Raw genomic sequence first — 20,995 nt, 5'->3', positions numbered from 1 at the left:
TTTATGCAGTACTCAGAAGTTGATAGATTTACCAAAAAGGTTTATTGACATGTTAACTTAAATACTGTCCTAACAATATCCTTGGCATACGTTATATTTTTACCATGAGGTTTTTAAGTAAGTCAGTGCAGTGAGATTATCTGACTACAGTTGTGAAACAATCGACCAGGAAGTGACTGTGAGGTGTCAGTATTGATGTGACGGCGTCAGGCTTTGACCAGTATAAATACACGTAGAAACTCAAATATGCTCCCCACCTGAAAACTGATTTAAGGTCACCGTGTGAAATTCCTCCAAAGTCATTAATATAGTTACATATCGGATCAGACCTTGAGTCAGTAGTTTTGAATCGGTGGGTGGTTAAACATAACTTCCGTGGCGTTCACCATAAGATCGGGTGGGAGGGGGCAATCGTACATGATCCACTGCAGCCGTAGGGAAGCTGCCCCGGTTCCCATTGACACTGAAGGCCGCAGCTGGGTTGCTCAGTTTGGTACGGTCTGCCTTAGGGGAGGGGCTTAGAGTGGGCGCGGCCGTGACTGTGGGGGAAGCAGCTCAGCCGGGGCCCAACTCCTCACTTTGTGCGCTTTAACGGCAGAAGCAGTACAAAAACACGAAGGGAAGAAAACTCTCAAACTTTCTTTTTTTTTTTTTAAAAGGTTAAAGGCGGTAGTGGCGAAGGCCTATGGGCGAGGCCGTTTTTTCCACGGGACGGGGGAAGGGGGGGCTGGCTCCAGGGCTCGGGGGGCCTCTCCTTCAAAGGGATTGTCCATCTTTCCAAGGCTGGACGGGTCGAAGGGGCGGGGCAACGGTTGGGGGGCGGGGTTTGCCTCACCTTCCCGGACACCCCACCAGGAACCTGAACAACGGGAGAAAACGCCGATGATGTAATGTATGCCTTTGACCAGAGTGTAGCATAACATGAGGACGAAGGAGTGGGATTCAGGTCAGTTCCACAAAGCCTTTCAGTCAAACCAGGGCTGCCCAACCCTGTTCCTGGAGATCTACCTTCCTTGTAGGTTTCCATTGCAACCCTAGTTTGCCACACCACTAATTCTACTAATTAGCAGCTTAACAAGATCTCTAGCTGCGGAATGAGTTGTGGTTTTTGGAGTGAAAACCTACAAGATAGCAGATCTCCAAGAACAGGGTGGATCTTATTTTGTTTTGGTTTCCAGGTTAACCCCAGTATGGCTCCGTGTCCACAGACTGAGAGTATTTCACGAAGCAGGATAAATTTGGCCCCGCTAAACTTTTTACCGTAAATATTTTAAACTGGATGAAAGTCTGGGTTGCTTGAAATGATTCATGAAAATGATCTGGGTAACTCCTCGATCCTTTTTGATGGAATGCCTTGTTATTTTGGTGCCGTGACGACGGCGGTGTGACTCACCACTCTCCCCGCGCCTCTACGGCCTCCTTCCTCACCAGCCTCTTGCGGTCGTCCAGCGCTTTGGCCAGCGCGCGGATCACCCGGGCGCGGAACGGGAGGATCTGCAGGGGGCGGTACACAGGGCTTACCGAGGCTGCAAAGGGGGTATTGGGGGGAGGAGGGGGCAGGTGCACCTTGGCTGGGTTGGAGAGGTTGGTAGGGCGGTATAATGGGTAAGGAACTGGGAACTTGTAACCTAAAGGTTGCAGGTTTGATTCCTGGCTAGTTGTACCCTTAAGCAAGGTACTTGGCCTGCATTGCTTCAGTATAAATCCAGCTGTATAAATCGATGCAATGCAAATGCTATGTGAAAATGTGTATGGATAAGAGCGTCTGCTAAATGTCTGTAATGTAATGTGAAGTGACTGAAACTCAATGAGATTCAAGCAAAGGGACACGGAGAATGGATTAACATGCATCTGATTCAAAAACTTTGACAGAGTTAAACTTCACAATCTCAGGGTTTACAGACCGTCTTAAGTAGACATCTGCGGCTAATCTTAACACCTGCAGCTCTAGCGGTGGGTCTGCTAGCAGATTCCAGACTGCCAGAAGTGAATGAACGTGCTAACTGCTTCTCCCTGTTTAACACAGTCATGTAGGACAGGTATGTGAAAGTGAATTGTGCTACTATGCAAGAAATAAAAAAGGCAAGACCAGACAAAAGCCGGCGTGGCATGGGGTTACAGTAAACAGCGGCGGGTAATGAGGTCGTCGTGGGCGGAAGCGGCTCTTACCATGTGCTCAGGGAGCCGAGAGAGGGCGTGCAGGCAACGCAGGGAGGCAATCCGCACGGCCTGCGGGGGGGCGGGACAGAACTCAATTAGACACGGCCCACTCACAAAGCCTCCCTGAGAGATGTGGGAGCAGGGGTATAGCTTATGGAACCTCAGGTTCATTCCTCAGTTTGAATGGCACTGGCACATGATAGAGGTCAGAGAGGAGGGAATGAATTCAAACGCGCTCGGAGGGCGAGGGGTTTCTCTCACGCCGGCTACGGCGGAAGCACCGGCTCGGGCGGCGTGAATCACACCCTCCGCGCACGCCGCGCTCGGCCGCGCTACGAGGGTCATCTGCACTAAGGTCGCCGTGGAAACCTCTGGGCCGACGCAGGCTGAAATATGACGCACGGGCTGAAAGTGCCGAGTCACCTTGGCGCCGGCGATAATTGCATTTTCAGGGCGGCGGCTCGGTTCGGAGTATCGGAGCAGCGGGGCGTATCGACAGGCGGCCAGGCCGTTTCTGCTTACAGTACAGAGTCAGCACTGCTCCCCACAGCTAGAGGAGAGAGTGCTGCACAGATAGAGGAGAGAGTGCTGCACAGATAGAGGAGAGAGTGCTGCACAGATAGAGGAGAGAGTGCTGCACAGCTAGAGGAGAGAGTGCTGCACAGATAGAGGAGAGAGTGCTGCACAGCTACAGGAGAGAGTGCTGCACAGATAGAGGAGAGAGTGCTGCACAGATAGAGGAGAGAGTGCTGCACAGCTAGAGGAGAGAATGCTGCACAGCTACAGGAGAGAGTGCTGCACAGATAGAGGTAAGAGTGATGCACAGATAGAGGAGAGAGTGCTGCACAGCTACAGGACAGAGTGCTGCACAGATAGAGGAGAGAGTGATGCACAGCTAGAGGAGAGGGTGCTGCACAGGTAGAGGAGAGAGTGATGCACAGATAGAGGAGAAAGTGATGCACAGATAGAGGACAGAGTGCTGCACAGATAGAGGAGAGAGTGCTGCACAGATAGAGGAGAGAGTGCTGCACAGATAGAGGAGAGAGTGCTGCACAGTTACAGGAGAGAGTGCTGTAGGCATTCACAATAGGAGGGGTAGACACTATGCCTGCACTGTAATTGAGAAAGGTCTGTATTCAACTAAGAAAGAGTGGCTGGTGCCAGTGTGTATTTGTGTATGCGTGCACATTTTTGTGTGTGGAAAACTGTGTGGGGGCATGAATCTGGATAAGTGAGCTTCTGTGTGTGTGTGTGTGTGTGTGTGTGTGTGTACACCTGTGTGAGTGTGTGTATTTGTGTGGCCATGTGTGTGCATCTGCGTGCACGTGAGGTCTTGTGTGTCTGTGCGTGTGTGGTTACGCATGTATACGCATGTGTGTGGTTACACGTGTGTGCACACGCGTGTGTGGTTACGCGCGTGTGTGTGTGTGGTCATGCAGGCGCGCTCGGCTCAGTACCATGCCCGGGCTGGTGGTGAGCTTCAGCAGGTGGGACACCAGCCCGTCCACCTGCGGGGTGAGGGCCGACGGGGGGTCCATCAGGACGGGGTGCAGGCAGGACAGGGTGGACAGCTGCACCCGTCTGTCCGGGGAGGACAGGGCTTCCAGGAGCAGGGGGAGGAGCTGCAGACACAGGGTGGGCGGGGTCAGCGCAGGACACAACGGCGCATTGGTCGGTTCGCGACAACGTTCCCCCGCGCCGCGCCTCTTACCGCGGGGAGCTCGGTCAGCTGGACCTGTCTGGGCAGGTGGTTGACGATGTGCGACAGCGCCTTCAGGTACCCCGGCTTCCTGCCTGCGGGAAGCCAAAGAAACGTGTTAGCGACACCGCGGGGCACCAAAACGCAGCCCGACCTCACCGTGGCGGCCCTGGCGAGGGCATCCTCGACCGCCCCCTCTCTGAGCGCGCTCGGAAAGTAAAAACCCAGACGGGTCGGGACAAAGGAGGGAAGGGCGTCGCCTTTGTGTGGGTACATAAAAAAAAAAAAAAGAAAAACGAGCGGATGATCGGCGAGGTGGAGAACGCGGCGTTCTGCCTCTTCTGCCGCTTCCCCTCGGCGGTGACGCAGGGTAACCACGGCGCTCTTGGCACCATTGCCAAGGCGACAGCCGATGGGGGGTGGGGGCGGGGGGTAGAGCAACCATAACAACAGCGGCAGCAGGTGTGACATTTCGAAGCTTTGCGCGTTTAAGTCGACGTCTCTGAGCTCGCCCAGACGGGGAAAAGGAAACCAGGCCGCGCGCACAGGAACACTCTGGCCTAGATTCTGCGTCACGGGAAGGCTTTGCTAAGTCACAGCGGCGCAGAGAATCTGGTGCACGGGGCTCCTCTAAGCCTCTGCTTCAATCTGAGAGACCATAAACCAACCCTGCTGCCGGAAACTGGAGGCTCTAGGCTCCTAAGCGGAGATGATGATTACAGAATCACTGCCTCCCTGTATGACCTACAGTGATGGATTGTGGGTAATGGACTCAGTGTTATACTATAACTCAGTGCTTGGAATGAGACCTGACCCCACGAGACACAGCCCCTCATTAAATCAGCGACAACATGGACTTACTCCCCCCGTGAATCTCCCGCTCTCTGCCCCGGTACCTTTGTCCGCCGAGTAGAAGCCCTGGAAGAGCTTGGCCGAGTTCTCGGTGAAGAACCTCTGGCGGTACATGATGCGCACGTCGGCGTGGCACTCGCGGCTCAGCACGTCCGCCGGGTCGCTGAGCAGCAGGGAGAAGCCCTCGGCCGCCGCGTCGGCCAGCTCCGGGTCCGGCAGCAGGGAGAAGAGCTGAGGGAGGGACGCGCGCAGGGGAGCAGTTAGGAGCTGTTCGCCGAGCCTTGCCGACATGCGAAACCATCACTCCAAAATGGAAGCCATGCTTACGTGAACGTCCAGCGGCAAGAAGTGGGACTGTGCGTACCTTTAGCATTCAGCGCTAACAGATACAGAGTTAAATGATACATATGCTAACGTATGAGCTAATAGTATAGGAGCTGCCCAACCACTACATTGCAGTAAAAGTTTCAATGCAATACAGCTAAACCATATCTACATATCTATCTAAACTAATTACAGTATTCATGTCAAGCATGGTGTTGAAAGACATGGCTTGACACTTCAAGTGAAACTACCTGAAAGTGCCAATGGGAATAGTTCAGTCAACTCTGTAAAAAAGCTGAGGCAAGTGAAAGTAGCCTATAGGAGTCTGATCTGAATGATAAGAAGAGTCTGGGGCTCCCTTTCATCCTCAGTCTAACAGTAATGCACTTTCTCCTTCGGTTTGAAAGACAAGCTCTCGGCACTGTCATTTATGGAGCCCGGTAACAAAACAAAAATAAACATAAAACTGTTCAAAATTTGTTACATGCCTTAAGGGGAAAAAGAACAGTGATGTAGGGTTTTACTTAGTTATGCGCTGGTGTAAGGGCATTGGCAGGAATAAAAATGAACATCGTGGCTATCTGTCAAAGACTAGCCAGAGACGACAGCAACGCCTCACCTTGTCCGTCAGGGCTGTGGACAGGGGATGGTATCGGATGAGGAGGGCTTTGGCCACCTGAGGTGAAAAGAGGTAAACTGCTGTTCAGCACTAAAGCAGATGCTGTGAAAAATATCAAATATCATGATAGTGAATCATCAACTCAATACTTACCATGGGGACAGATTATAAAAGCACAGCCATGAAAGAAAGTAAGAGGTCAGAGGGGTGTATGACAGGATAGTGTTCCCTGGTTTTAGGGAACAGAGCAGTGTGTTATAGAATAGTGTGCCCTCTTTTAGGGGTCAGTGCAGTGTATGATTCAATAGTGTGCCCTCTTTTAGGGGTCAGTGCAGTGTATGATACAATAGTGCGCCCTCTTTTAGGGGTCAGTGCAGTGTATGATACAATAGTGCGCCCTTATTTTTCTCACCCACAGCAGTAGTGTGAAAGCCTGTACACGGAAGGAAGAGGACGCACAGTCCAGCTCCGAGCTGATCCTCTTCATCATTCTCTCCAGCACCGAGTCCAGCTGGTCTCCTGAGAAAACACGCCAGACAGGAAATTGCCACACTTGCACAATCACTGGAACATAGCCAAAACCACACCAGACTCCCCTGAAACAATGCAATTCTGCTAGCGCTCGATGCTAAATAAAAGAAAAATGGGGAGAAGTGCGCAATTAGCCAGTGTTGCCTGGGGAGGGATAGTTTTGGACAATGGTACTGTCCAGGTCTCTCGTTGCCCAATGCCCAATAAGGGCCTCTGGGCATGGGGGCAGGCAACAATCACTTCAGAGAAGAGCATGTCTGCTCTCCAAAAACACAGAGATATCAGCAATGAGATGGGCCACCAATTACTATTTGATGTTCTAAACTGACAGAGAAAAGTTCTCCAGCAAGGCTCAAGCTCTTACCCCCAGGCCTCTTGTTGACCAGCCCTGCGAAGCACTTTGCCGCCGCAGTGTAGGAAAAGGGGTGGGGAGACGTACAGCTCAGCTCCTCCAATTCCTCAAACAGCCTGTCAATCTGGGGAATCTCCACCTATTAAAATGAAAGGTATGACGCCCCTTGTTCTCATTGAAAAAGAGGTACCGAATAAGCAAAGTTTACTTTGCGTACTTGTTCTATTCAACTCAATTCGCATTTAACACACGCTGTGCCACATTCCCTACATTCACTCTCTGAAACAAAACCAGATCCATCTGGCTTGCTAATCTAAATTTATATCAGTCTAAACATGTCCCAAAAGAAGAGGAACAAGAGGAAAAGTATCCGTTATATTAAACAGGAGTCAGGAAGTCTCACAGAAAACAATAAAGACTGGAGCAGCTGTGGATTTTCAGAGGGTGGTGTTTGTCCTCAGCTGAACCAAGCTAACATAAACCTGATGATTGAGACTGACTCTGCTCTGTGAGATGGTGCGAGACGAAGGTGGGGTGGGGTGGGGGGGGGCGCTGGATCAGCTTACACTCCTTGGCATGGAGCACACGCAGGCCATGAGCAGGCACACCAGCTGGGACCGGCGCCAGGCCTCCGACTGCTTCTGCAAAATACATATAATACCAATGGATCATATCGGCCCAGACGTACAAGGACTACAGTTCCCAGGATGCACCTTTATGGCAGAAAGCCCCAAACCCACCTTTAGTAGTTGGAGGGGGGACGGGAAGTCGTTCTCAGGCAGAAAGGACATGTCCCCGTCCAGGAAGAGGGACACCGCCCGGGAGGCTGTGAGGGCTGCCATCCTACAAGGGGGGTGATGGAGGGTAGGTGGATTCAACAGTTATCAAGGTTTGCTGTAGTCCTGGAGATCTCCCAAACATTACATAACCTGCACACACACCAGGCCTCAACACTGTTCTGAACCCCCATCTCTATCCACCACCAGTTCCCTTGTTGCTATGATACTAATAACTGCAGGGGGCTTCATTGGAAATGTAGCGCTCAGCACTAGGGAGTACTGCAATGGCATTTATAGCACTGACTAAGCAAGAGGGATTGCTTCCTCCCGTAGCCCATTGTTCTCTATTTACAGAGCAGGCAACTTCGCGCCTGATGGATTTCGCAGGCGCCGATAGCGCCATTAGCGTGCGTTTGTGATTCATCTCATTGAGCCTCCTTCTTTCCTCCTCCCCCCGTACAGTTCGTCTAGTACCGTGACGGGCGTGGCACCGAATGCCTCCAAGGTCTCCGCTTCCATAAATAACTCCCCGCGCTCAAAAATTCCTGTAATATCGGAGCTTTATAAGTATGCGGAGGCGCACAGATGAGGGCGTGCTGGCGTGTGCGGACACGCGGAAGAACGCGTGCGGACGCAGGCATGCATACCGGCCACTCGCGCAGCCGCTCGAATATGTGTTCATGCAGGTATGTATAAGAACGCAAGGCATTTTATAAGGAGCAAAGGAAGCCGCTCAGCCAGTCTTAGCTTGTCAATTCGCCCGAAGTTGAGTGTGAATGTGTGCGTGTGCGCGTAAAAATTGTGCTTCTGTGAGAATGCCCCGTGTGTGCATGTGTTAGTGAGCATGCTTGTGTGAGTTTGTGGTACATGTGTGTATACATGTGAGTGTAAGCGTGTGTTTGTGAGCATGCTTGTGTGTGCTTGTGGTCTACATGTCCGTGTATGCATATATGTGTGTGTGCATCCATGTGTTTGTGCATACGTGTGTGTGCGTATGTGTGTGTATGTGTATGTGTGTGTGTGCATGTGTGTGCGTGCATGTGTGTGTGCGCGCGCGTGTGTGTGTGTGTGTGTGTGTGCATGTGTGTGCGTGTGTGTGTGTGTGTGTGTATGAGTGCGTGTGTCCAGGTGTCTCTGTCTCTCTCACTCACTGTGACTGCAGTCGGCTACATGCTGTGCTCATCACAGGGACCAGAGCAGAGAGCACAGCCTCCTCTGTCAGCGGGCTCCGCTGGGCCCCCTCCCTCTCACCTGCAGCCAATCAGAGAACAAAACCCAACGGCCAATGAGAATTCACCTCAAAGCAGTCATGTGGAAGGGAAGTGTTGGGGACGTAAAATCAAAGAACTCAAAAGACAAAGCAAAATAAAATGGCCAGACTATTCCTGAAAATGAATTCTGGTGCAGAATTAGATCTTTCACCCCAACCCAGACCCCAATTTTTGTACATGGAATTTCCAATTTATTCAAAACGGGGACATACTTTTTATTGCAATCTCCAGAAGTTTGCCCCCAAAAAAACCCACATTAACAATTAACATCAATAAAGTACCTCAGACAAGATGGTATATGAATAAAACTCACGTCCATTGTTTTACTTTTACTAACCCTGTAGAGCTGCCTGCAGGGCCAGCCCAAGCAGGCGCGGGATGATGATGTCATGAAAGAAGCGCCCGGTCTCCTCCGTGTCCTGCGCCTGCGCTGCTACCCGCTGTAGGCTGTGACACGTGGACACCACTTCCTCCAATGAGAACAGGCCGCTGCCTGAGGACCAAAGAGAAGCTCGGTTACTCCACGGGACACCGGGCTCTACGCAGAAGCACGTGAGGACGTATGCAAGGTACGTGAATTCATCAAGTGATTAATGAATGTGCTTAGCAGCAGGAGCCATTCCGGGTCTTATTAGAAGCAGGTTAGTGTACCAACGGCTCCAACTGCTGTGCATTCAGTGCCATTTCCATTACTTCCGAAAAGGAGATTACAGCCATTGTGTTTATGCCAAGATTGGTAGCCTAAATAACGTTAATAACACATTGTTAATGAGCTGGCAAGCTTGTCAGTTCTTTGTTGACAACAAACAAACACACAGACCAATATTAGCTGTACTGTGGGCAGGCCTATTTTAGAAAGCAGCCATTAACCCACAAACGCTTTGTTTTTTTGACTGTACAAGGTTATCATCTTGCAGTAAAGCTGCAACCAACACCACACAAACAGCCCTCTCTCGGTTTTCCAACGCAGCCATAAATAAATAAGTGAAACTCAGAAGTTGATACAAAGCAATTATACGATAATAACATGATACAAAATGGCAACACATTTCACAGGCCTTACTAGCTTACTGAGATGCACAGAGAAGACCCAACTCAAATTATTAGAAAAATATAACTGGCCAGCATATATACATATACTTGCCTCGCCTCACACTACCTTATCTCGCCCATTACCTGCGTGCGCTGAAGAGAGGACCTCCAGCAGGATGGGGGCGCTCTCCTGCACCACGCTGGGCTTGGAGGACATTACCGCCAGCGCCGCCAGGCACCGCTGCCGCACCGCCTGCCGGGACTGCGTCTGTGCTGGTGTCGACCCGTCATCCTGCACCATCGGCTCTGGGGGGGAGGGGCAACACGCTCACAAACCCAAACCTGCTGGCATATATATCACCTTTTTGTTTTCCTAATTGCTTTTTAAAAAACCACTGCACTGACATCAAGCCATCAAAATGAGGCTTTCACAAATAAACAATATGAAGACTTCATTGGGTCAAAATAACACTTGTTACAGTGTAATTTCATTAGCAGGGAAAGTCAGACGCATTTGTAAACTTGTCACATGTTCCAGAACCTTCCGTTAAAATTCTCGAATGTGCTTTCGATCAAGGGTCAGTTCAATATGGAGAGGCCTTACTGTGACCTCTGACCTACCGGAGAAGATCTCCCCCTTCAGCTTTGGGATCATCTTTGAGGCGAACGCATCGGGGTAGAGACGGGCCAGGGCGCACGAGCAGTCCATGACTGCCGAGCTGAGGAGGGAGGAGAGAACGGGGAAAACGAGAGAAATGGGGGTGAGAGAGGGAGAGAGAGAGAGAGAAAGAGAAAGAGAGCGAGAAAGGGAGAGAGAGAGAGAGACGGAGCGAGAAGCCCTGCGGTTTTCACTGATTTGAAGAGAACCGACGAAGTGGCGTCTTTACCAGATTTGTGGCTCGTCCTCCTCCAGGACCAGCCGGGTCAGGTGGTCAGCAGCCAGTTCGACATCCGACGGCAACAGCAGGCCTTAAAAAGAGGGAGAACGGGCCTGGACATTACAGACTGCGCGAGACCATCACTCTCCTCCTTCGCTCTGGAGCAGGGGGAACAACAGGAGCACTGTGCGCCGCATGCAGACAGACGGTACCAGAGGAAGCCGTATACGTGGAGACCATTTGCATGAGCAAACAAATAAAAGGGCCTGTTGTGCTTCTGCACGCATCTTTTGAAATACCCAGTCGGTTTCCATTTTGGCTCACGCCCACTTCCTGCCCAGCATCACCAGCTGGCAAAGAACACAGCAGCGTCAGTCTCAGTGAAGGCTGGGACAGAGAGCGTCAGACCGGGATTCAGAGGCAGGGGCTGAGGTGTGGGACAGTGTGTTCTGTGTAATTCCCTATATACATATACATATACATATACATATCCACTGTAATTCAAACTCAAATACACCCTTTCGGCATGGCAGCATAAGAGCGATATTGCTCCACCCCTTAAAGAAGCATGCTCTCGCAGGGCATGCTGGGATAGACCGTGTAGACCGAGTGCAGGGCTGAGGTGCTGGGCAGCGTAAGGACTGGGCTTAGACAGAGGAGTGTGGGAGGAGTGAAGCGTAGAGGGGGCGTAGACAGGGCACAGAGGGGGCACGGAGGGGGCACGGAGGGGGCACAGAGGGGGCACAGAGGGCACACCTGACTGCTGGCCCAGTGCCGTGAGGACGCGGCTGGCGATAACCCGCAGGCCTGTGTTGGATTCGGACAGCGCGGAGAACACCAGACTGCACAAGGGCTGCTGGAACCCTGAGAGAATGCTCTCTTCTGAGAGAGGGAGAGAGACAGAGAGAGAGAGAAGTGAGAAAGGGATGGGGAAGAGGGCGAGAGAAAGAGGGAGACAGAAAGAGAGACAGAGAGAATTTTATTACACACAATTAAATACTATTTGAGTGGAACCACATGAATGAACAGAACATGACCACATTACTCTGCAATTGTTTCTCTGAGTGAAAAACAGCACAAGTAAGAGCATGGTCTGAGCTTCAGCTCTTTACACGTACCTCCATCACCTGGGAGGCTGTTCTGTGCCGGCTGGACGAAGCCCTGCACCACCTCCAGCAGGGTGCGCCGCTGAGCACACTGAAAAAGGACATGCAACCCACTGAGCTTAGAGGCCAACACGGAACACCGCTGTGTGCTTGCGTCTGCTCTCCCTAACTGATAGACAATGCTGCAGCGAGGGAAGGGGCTTACTAAAACAGTCAGGGAGCTACGCTAACATTTTCTCCAAAGATCATATTTACACCAAAGCTAAAAAATTTAGGAGCAGGCTAATGCACCCCAATTAGTAACTGTGCATCTAAATTATTTTTTTCCCCAGTTAGAACACATGAATTTTCAGAAGCAATTGCTCTTAAAATGGGAGCACTGTAGAGCCCTGGCAGGCATTCCAGTGTGTGACAGAAGAAAAGCTCTGGGATAAAAACTCATTATCCGGAAAGTTCTACCGGTGCGTTTAAAATAGAAACCTACACGCAGTGAGCCTCAGCGGGGGCTTACTGACCAGCGTCTGCAGCGCGGCTGGCTCACCTGCGTGCGCGTGCTGTACTGCTCCAGGAGCAGGGGCACCACGGAGGCCGCGATTTTGCGGCTCGCCCTGTAGGAGGCGCCGGCGGCCGCCTGCAGGAGCTTGGCGCTCGGCCAGACCAGCTTCAGGTCTGGCTCGCAGAGGTGGTGCTGGCAGTCTGGGACAAAGGAACACAGCAGACGGCGAATCTCAGACAAAAGGGGGTGCCGGGGGAGGGCGGATAAATTATTGAAGAGGCGGGCGTGTGGAACAGCAGGCGATGAGTAAGCAACGACTGCAGACGGCTCGTAGTAATTCAGTGTTGGGAGCAGGCCACGTCGTCTGTGAGTCATCGGACACATTTACCGTCAGGGGATTGCATGGGAACAGCTGACCCAGCGCGTATCCTTGGAAACAAGCCGTTTCTACGCACTGGCCTGTATTCGGTAAACGTTTGTCCTCAACATCGACTCACACGTAAAAGTTTGTTTTTTAACACAGTCAGATGAGTTCCGCAACCGCTAAAGCACTAAATTGTTTATTTCTTTGGTAGCCGCAGTTAAGGACAAATGTTGACTGGTTGCATTCCATCCCAACGGTGCATTTTTGTAGGGGGGTTGGGTGAGTTGGAAGTGGGAGGAGGGTGAGGTGGAAGTGGGGATGTGGGTACGTAGGGGGTGGGTTGACGGTTGGAAGATGAAGTGTGAGGGTCGGAGAGGGGGTACCTCTGAGGACCAGGTCCAGGAAGACCTCCAGGCCGTCTTCAGAGTCGGAGTGCCGGACGGAGCGGGAGAGGCAGGCCGTGAGGGCGGTGAGGGCCGAAAGGCTGGCCGCCTCCACCTTCTCACTGGCCGTCTGGAAGACCTGCGGAGGGGAGAGAGGGACGCACGCCGTGAGCCAAAATGGCCACACCGGTCTCTGTTCAGCCATCGTCCACCATTCCCAAGGGAAACAATCATTAAAACATTTGTCCTTCAAATTTTCAATTAATTGGTACTTTTTTTTTCTTCATAAGCATAGTTTGCCTAGTTTGGCATTTGCCAACATTAACTTGCAAAACTGTTTGTCAATGTCTTTCTTTAAAATCTTTCACATGAAATTATTTCTAAGTCGAATATAAGGAGCAATGCAGGATGTATTCAGGTCACAGTCTCCAAAATGGCCGCCAAATGGTAGAAGTTGCTCCCAGTCCGCTGTATATGCCCACCTCTCGGCGCAGTGAGGTCCACAGCCCTGTCAGGAACTCTGCCAGGTCCTTGTGTGTGTACAGAGTGGTGCAGGCGGTCTGAAACGCAGGACCACAGGAGTCACCTTTCTAACACTGGCCCCAGACACTTAGCCTACCAAGCTTGTCTACCAAGCATTGGGAGGGAGGGTGGCAGACAGACATGTTTGGATAATGTCGTGTTTTTACCAGTGTCTGCAGCGAGTCCAGCTTGGCGCTCTGCACGTCCGAGTCTACTTTCTCAATGATGAGTGGCAGCAAGTACTGTCAAAGCAGGAAATTCAAGCGATCAGTCAAGGAAAAGGACACCATAGAAAAACAGCTCAGTAACAAAAATGACACACTGGAGCAAACCAGCTCGGAAATGAAAATGACACCAAAGCAAACCGGCTCGTAACTCTAAACACTAGCGATGTTGGCTTGTAGCCGTTGCGTGAAGCTGTTGAGTTGTCAGCTTGTGATTTCAGCTTGTACGCATGCCCCCGAATCGCCACGCCCTCCGGCTCGCTGCCGGATCTCAGAGCCGCTGGAGGAAGCGCGGGCGTTCTCCCCCGTCCGTACCTCAGCGAAGCGGGGGGTCCCCGTCAGCACGGTCCTCAGCGACAGGATCAGGTCCTCCTGGGTGATGCCGTGGGGGTCGCTTGGCGGCTGCAAACGGACAAGAGAGGATGATGGGAAGGGCTGTGCTACGACCAACGCTGTGGCGCCCGGTCTAGGTGAGCGCCGTCACGTTCTCTCGTACCCTGAAGGTCTCAAACGGTCATCCCGGTCACAGAGAAAACTGCTTATACCAGCCAGTCTGTAACAGCCACAGATAAGTCAGCTGTAGCTACCATAAAGGCCAAGCTGGTGTCCTTTTTCCTCAAGACAATTAATATCATCTGACTTTCTTTTCTCCACATTTGGAATATCCAGTCACATACATATGTCCATCTCATTGCTACAACATCCTTCATCAATTCAGGAGAGCATAGAGAACATCTTGTGCCAACCATTTACCATCAATTCACAGTCAACCAGCGGAACAGTGCAGTTATACTGTTGGAGGACACGCTTTATGTGCAGCTGGTGAAGATGACCTGCAGGTCCCCGATCGACCAGTAGGAGTCGATAGCGCACAATGAACTGTCCTGCAGACCATAACCCTTCCTCCCAGGGCAATGCTATAAACACCAGAGCCAAGCAGACCAATCGACTGTGCTGACTGAGACACTTACTGGAGTGAAGTCTATGGGGAAATAGCAGGAAGTCACTTCAAACAGCTCCTCAGTGAATTTACCTGAAAAAAACATTGAGATACACTTTACAGTTATATTCAGTATTCTTGTGAAGACTTTGCATTACACATGCACTGCAATTTTCCTTTGTCCTGATAAGATGTATTCATGCATCAGGACTGGAATCAAGAAATTAATTCTATACTACAAATCACAATAATTATTGTTAATCTCAATGTCATTGCATTCTGCAATATCATCATCTGTTATGAACAGTTTGCTGACAGTGCATAGTAAGCTCAGGCCCAAACTAATTCATTTTATTAATATGATTCTAGAAATTTCTCTTCTACCCTTTTTACCAAGACCTGAAGGCCAGCAGCTGCAATTAAACCACAAATGGTTGCATTTGCCATTTTAAAAAGAGAGCATCCAGATAGCTAATCGGAAAGTCTCATGGGTGCAGTTTTGGTCTTCCGGAAAAGGTGTGGGCGGAGCCTCACCTAGCTCGTAGCCCTGGTGAACGATGTTCCCCGCGATCTGGAAGGCCAGGAGGAGGTTTCGGGGGTCCCGCTCCCCGTCCATCGCTTGGACGAAACCGAAAACGAAATCCGCGCCCAAGCCCTTCAGCTCTGTACGCAGGGGGGAAGAATAACAAGCTGTGATCACAGAGTGGAGATCCACGTTCCTCTTATTCCATCTCAACCTCTGTGCGTAAATGCCACTGAAGTGCCCCTTGCAGAGAGACAAACAGAACATGTTTCCTTTTCATTTCCTTAAGCCAGGGAGATCAACTGACAACAGTCAAAAATTCTCATTTGAAATGAGGACCTGTGGAATCAAAACTGCTAGGAAACACAAGGGACTGTGTAGCCAATGAGATGTATGTAGTATGATAAGGTAGACAGCCGCAGAGCCAGTTGTGTTTGCGTTTGATCAGGACACAGGGGTGTCCTTTTAAAGTAGAACTGGATGTCATTTTAAGATATGGGTGCTTTTAGGGATAAAATAACACAACAAACACATTACATCGCCTACTTTTTCATCCGACTTCCCTTCTATTTGGGTCAGTACTCATGGCCGTACAAAAGCACCATACACAGAATTCAGACCTACAAACTTCTGAATACACGTCAGTTCCACAGCTCCTATGCCAAGTTAACTCCATTATAACATCCTCAAAAACAGGAGTGTCACCATTTTGTAGGTTTGGTTATTACGCTCCTGCCTTCTGGTCTGCCTCCACCCAAACTTGTCCCATCTCTGCACCTTCACTCAGACAAAGCACCACCCAAACCACCACCCACCAACTACCCACCCCTCCTCTTACCTTCCTCCTGAGACTCCATCAGATTGAGCAGGATGGTGTAGACACATGACCTCTCCTTTAGCATTAGGGACTATACAGTGAGGAGGCAAGCAAATGGGCACACACGCACACACAAATAATATTTATTAACTCCTTCATTCTGACCTGCAACTAGTGCACTGCTTTGTCCTGACCATGAATCTTGGTAAATAACTACATACTAACCTGCACAATAAGAACAATAGGAAAAAATGATCCACTGTAAATGTAATTTACTCTTATCTGTCATACATATGCATATTTTACAGTTTTGCCATTCTCTATCCAATGTTTTCTAATATCTAATATGTTTTTATTTAATCTGCAAATATGGTAATTATTCTGCTATCTATGAAGGGGCAAAATAAACATTGACTGCTTGACAATCAAAACATGTGCAAATGACTGATCAGAAACACATTTAATATATTCATTTGTTTATTATCAGCATGCCAGTTGTAGCTGGTTGTCACTCTGTAGCCTATCAGCTGAGCTCAGCGGTTAGCGTACAGTAGCACTGTCGCAAGTGTCTGATTCATCCCTATGAGTCAGTGAGTGGCCTGTCCAATAAAAGCCCTGTTCCCCGGGCGATGCTACTGCTAATTACGCGTTGATATGGCGCGGACGCGGCGGGGACCGTGCTCACCTGCACGTGTACGTCCTGGAAGAGAGACTTCAGAATGGAGACGGACAAGCCGGGAGGAAGCTTGGGGCATTTGGTCTGAAAACACGGATCACAATAATCACAGGAGGCCACGTGAGCCTGATGGTGTGAGCACTGAGACAGAGAATGTTTTACAGCAAATGCAATGAACATCTTGCAGCTCGTAATGGGTTGTGCTTACTTTTGTACACTACAGCTGGTGTAATAACATGGAAACATATTGCAACAACAGCAACAATCAAATATTTCCATAATAATAAATATCATGATTCCATCACGAAAAATGAGTTTAGTTTCAAATAATAAAGCAAAAAAAAAAAAAAAAAAAAGACAAAAGAGACAGACATTTCTTCAAGAATTTCGCCATTTTGCCCCAAAAAAAGTTTGATTTAAAGAACGAGCCAATATTCTGTTGGTAAAACAGATACAGCAGACCAGATTAAAAAAAGAAATCGAGCAAAAGTGTAAATATACGCAGCATCCGTGCTTTGTCACCGCTTTGCATTTCAGGAAACAAATGAGGGCAGTTGATTATTCTCAGTCGTCTGTGTGTCAATTTTCAGGAACAATGCTTTCACTATACTTTCACAGGGACTAAACACATTGCTCCAGTCCATTCACAGTTGGCTTTGTGAAAACACCAGCGATGTGTCACAGTATTATTTTATGAATTTTGCTTTTTTTAATCTCATGATTTTCAATTTTATCACTCTTATGATTACCCTGATCTCATTTTATACAGCCAATTCCTATAACATGTCCGTCAATTACATACATTATACACTTGCCTGTTTTAGAAAAACATTTTCATTTTCCATTTATTTATCAGCACTTAGCTCATTTGTCTTCAGCTGTAATTCCATGAACTCACCATGCCCTCTTGTCTGTTCTATATATTTTATGGATTTCACCTATACTTAAACAGTCAGTCCCCAGTGTTTTCATTTCAATGGCAATTCAGACAAAAAAAATTGAATTTCAGAATGCCTTACATACGTTAGGCTCCATTAAACACATTCACTCATCTTACAAATAGTGCACAAACTGGTGATACCATTCCGTGTCAGCCAATTAAAATAACTTACAGTACAGACCACATGTCACTGATAGCACAAAACACATTGTTAAGTATGTGGAGAGAAGGCCAGGGTCTAGCTATGCTGGGACTTACCAGGGCTTTGATCCCTTGTAAGACATACGGTGTGATGGCATAATGGTCCTTCAATCGGTTCTCATAAAAGGCCACCAGGACCTCCACTGCGTGCAAAAAAAGAGGTAAAACAGGAGATGAGATCGCTACCCGACGGAAAGAGGTGAGGAAGCACGCTGAATTTAAAGCACAGGTGCAAAACTGCACACCACACAGGGAGAGAAAAATGCATTCATTCAGGAAAACAGGGAGAGAAAAATGCATTCGTTCAGGAAAACAGTCTCATAGGGAGAATAGCTACAACAAGAGAACAATGCAAACTCCAAAGATCCGCATTTTAATCACTGGTCAAGGGCGCCTTAATTTCAACCTCATCAGTGGAACAATGAGAACACCGTCGCTGCCTGACACTGTGCCAAACACAAATACTTCATCTTCACGCTCAGTTTAAACGAGAGTAACACATGAGGGGGAAAGGTGCGTGAACGGGTGAAGGTCATGCAAGCGATGCCCCGGTGACCGTGACGAAGCCGGTGGGGCGTGTTACACGGCGGCCTCACCTTCCCTCTCCGAGAGGCTGGCGTAGCACTCCTGCAGGACCAACGACAGGAGCTGGACGCCCCGGCCTCTCGTCTGGGCCTGTGAGCTCGTCAGACTCAGCCTGCGCGGGGAGAACGCAGGCCGTGTTTTACAGGCATTCCACTGTGCGGAGCCATTGCATCTGACACAAGAGGACTAACACTACAGATAACTGCAGAATTTATTCTAGTGCCATTACAGGCTGTAATAGGGTTTGAACAATCCATTTCTGCGGCTACTACAGCTCTAGTAAACCTAAGAATGCACTCGTTCTTTGCTTCGCAAGCTGTTTTGGATAAGAGTGTGGGCTAAATGCGCTTCAGTTGACAAATTTGAAAAGCCAGGATGTGAAGTGCTCTGTTGAGATTTACAGGTACAGGTAATATTATGGGTACATGGAATGGGAAAAGCCATCAAAAAGCCATAAATCTGCAGCAAATCTGTATGACAAAATGCCCTAAATCAAGACTACATTGGAACAGTTATTCCGAAGACTGTCTTGTGATGGGCTGATATTCCATTTCAGACAAACATGGAGACATGCCCCTGCAACACTGAGGTTTGAACCAAAACCAGTAACAGATGTATATTAGTGGATTCCAAACCTCCTTAATACTTCTTCTCATCAATACCCAGGACACCCAAGGCCATACTCTTAAGTTCCAATTCCTCTGAGAACCCCCAACCCCCACCCCATGGATGCCACCTTCTCCAGAAAATAGCTTGCCAGCTTACCAATAATAACAAAAATAAAACTATCCATTTTAGAGATGTAAAATATATGCAGTCAACAAAAATGCATTTTAAAAACTAATTTCCCATAATCCCACATATAAACCATGACAATCTGTACATTTCATAATTTGTGGAAAATCAACTGACCCAATATCCTTTAAAGCACACTCCAGTAGATATCTACCCAGATGGTACATGATTAAATGACAAGGGAATTATAAATAATTATGATATTAATACTTTACCCCAATGCTTCAACCAACTCTAATACTGTGAACTGTCCAGTTTTCACTCCTAGATGAAAAAAAAAAATAAACAGACATGACACTCCAGGCAATTTAAATGTACAACTCATACTTTCCTCCTGTAGATAAAAAGAGTGTTGAGTGTTAGCTACATACAATAGCAGCTCGATATCTGTCCTGTTTGCGGATGTGATGGACCTGTGTTTGGTTGGTAGAGCTAGCACATTTCTCGTGCTTCGACAATATAGTCCCATGCATTTAATAAGGTAGTGACAATGTGCTAACTGGGAAAATATCACTGAGTGAAATTTGCACAGCTATAAATAACAACTAATCAGAAAAAACAAAACAACAACAACAGTAGAAAATGGACAATGTGCATTTTAACTAACACCTTTCATAACTAGTTTAATGACTGCCCCATGTTAGAGTTTGACAGAGGGCAATCGATGTTAACTTCAGAGGTCCAGAGTTCAGGTGACAGTAGCTAACGTGCAACCAATTGAGGCAGGTAATTCGAACACTGCGCACATACTGTCACACAACAGAAAACTCTGGAGTCTCAATTTGGGACAACGTCAGCTAGCTAGCTTGTCAAGTTCAGCTACTTAGCTAGGCAGCAGGCCAAATAACCATGTCCGAGTACGTAACAAGCGAGTTAAGTCCGTATAAACTTGTTGATGATGATATCGCCAGCTAGTGAACTACGTTCGTTTTCTTTTACAGTTTAATGTTATTGTGTAAATCCAGGTACTGGTGTTCATTCGTTAGCTACCTGGTTTAGTTAGCTAGCACTACATCATGTCATGGAGATCCAAGCCTGTGCATCCTGCGGGAGCATGTTCTATGTATTTAACTTTATCAAAGCTCCCTGGAGATGATGTGTGCGGAAATGTCGAAATATGTAACATAGCTTAGGTACCTGTTGCAGTTTCTGAAGCCTTGCTGTCCTGTTGTCCTGAAACGAATTCTTCTACCAAGCCCAGGAGCACACTATTCGCGGCCATCGTGGGCTGCCTCGTTCCAAAACTGATCTACGCATGCTCATAAAGCGGAAGTTTTCCTGAGAACTGCTGGTCTCAGATATAGATATAGAATAACTACATTGTACATAATTTTGATTTTATGTTATTTTAATGACATGCTAAAAAGTTGCCTAAATATTTTCAGAAAATACATAGCGTAAGCTGTGAAGCTATACATTTCGGTCCAATATAGCTATTCAGTCCCCTTGCTTTTGACCAGTTTTGAATGCTGCTACATCTAGTCAGTCTACACATCTATAGCCGCGTTTCCACCGCAGGAACTATACCCCGGAACTAGGAACCTTTTGAGGAACTCAGTGCGTTTCCACCGCAGGAACTAGGGTCTAAATTTAGTTCTGGGGGCTTTGTTTTACCCCCCAAAACGTTCCTGCTCGGGGGGTAGTACTTTCCGAAAGTACAGGAACCTTTTGGGTGGAGCTTGCAGCGCTGAACATTTCTGATTGGTCGAGTACTCGTAGCATTTGTGTTGTATTTATTTTCCGCCATTACCCGCCATGTTTGAAAATATGCAGCGGCAAACCAATTTATTTTCATAATAACAAATCAAACTTGTATGTTATGCGGCGCAGTAGCCTACTTTTGGTTATAGCCTGTCAACGTCTTGGAATTATAACGTGTGCTCTTCTGTTCTTTTCTTGGTTTAGTATTCGTTTTATAAAATGCTA

General features: G+C 48.5%; 1 protein-coding gene across 1 annotated transcript; it reads right to left on the bottom strand.

Annotated features, from left to right (window-relative positions):
• Window positions 1-19: 19 nt before the first annotated feature.
• Window positions 20-20,348, bottom strand: mms19 (MMS19 homolog, cytosolic iron-sulfur assembly component). The gene is made up of 31 exons (XM_035398574.1): window positions 20,207-20,348; window positions 19,285-19,333; window positions 18,286-18,386; window positions 17,747-17,832; window positions 16,558-16,632; window positions 15,894-15,963; window positions 15,067-15,195; window positions 14,564-14,625; window positions 13,908-13,994; window positions 13,536-13,610; window positions 13,329-13,406; window positions 12,847-12,985; window positions 12,145-12,299; window positions 11,616-11,694; window positions 11,254-11,379; window positions 10,507-10,588; window positions 10,241-10,338; window positions 9,764-9,925; window positions 8,925-9,080; window positions 8,468-8,567; window positions 7,278-7,380; window positions 7,104-7,178; window positions 6,550-6,676; window positions 6,067-6,173; window positions 5,655-5,711; window positions 4,756-4,942; window positions 3,872-3,954; window positions 3,618-3,782; window positions 2,170-2,229; window positions 1,394-1,494; window positions 20-859 (listed from the first exon to the last, which is right to left on the bottom strand). The coding sequence occupies exons 1-31, from the start codon at window positions 20,289-20,291 to the stop codon at window positions 832-834; spliced, it is 3,087 nt and encodes a 1,028-aa protein (XP_035254465.1). The 5' UTR covers window positions 20,292-20,348; the 3' UTR covers window positions 20-831.
• Window positions 20,349-20,995: the final 647 nt, after the last annotated feature.

Source organism: Anguilla anguilla, chromosome 2 (genome assembly GCF_013347855.1).
Source record: "Anguilla anguilla isolate fAngAng1 chromosome 2, fAngAng1.pri, whole genome shotgun sequence".
Lineage (NCBI taxonomy): Eukaryota > Metazoa > Chordata > Actinopteri > Anguilliformes > Anguillidae > Anguilla > Anguilla anguilla.
Note: the sequence above shows the minus strand (reverse complement) of the source record. Positions and strands in the feature narration are given on the sequence as shown.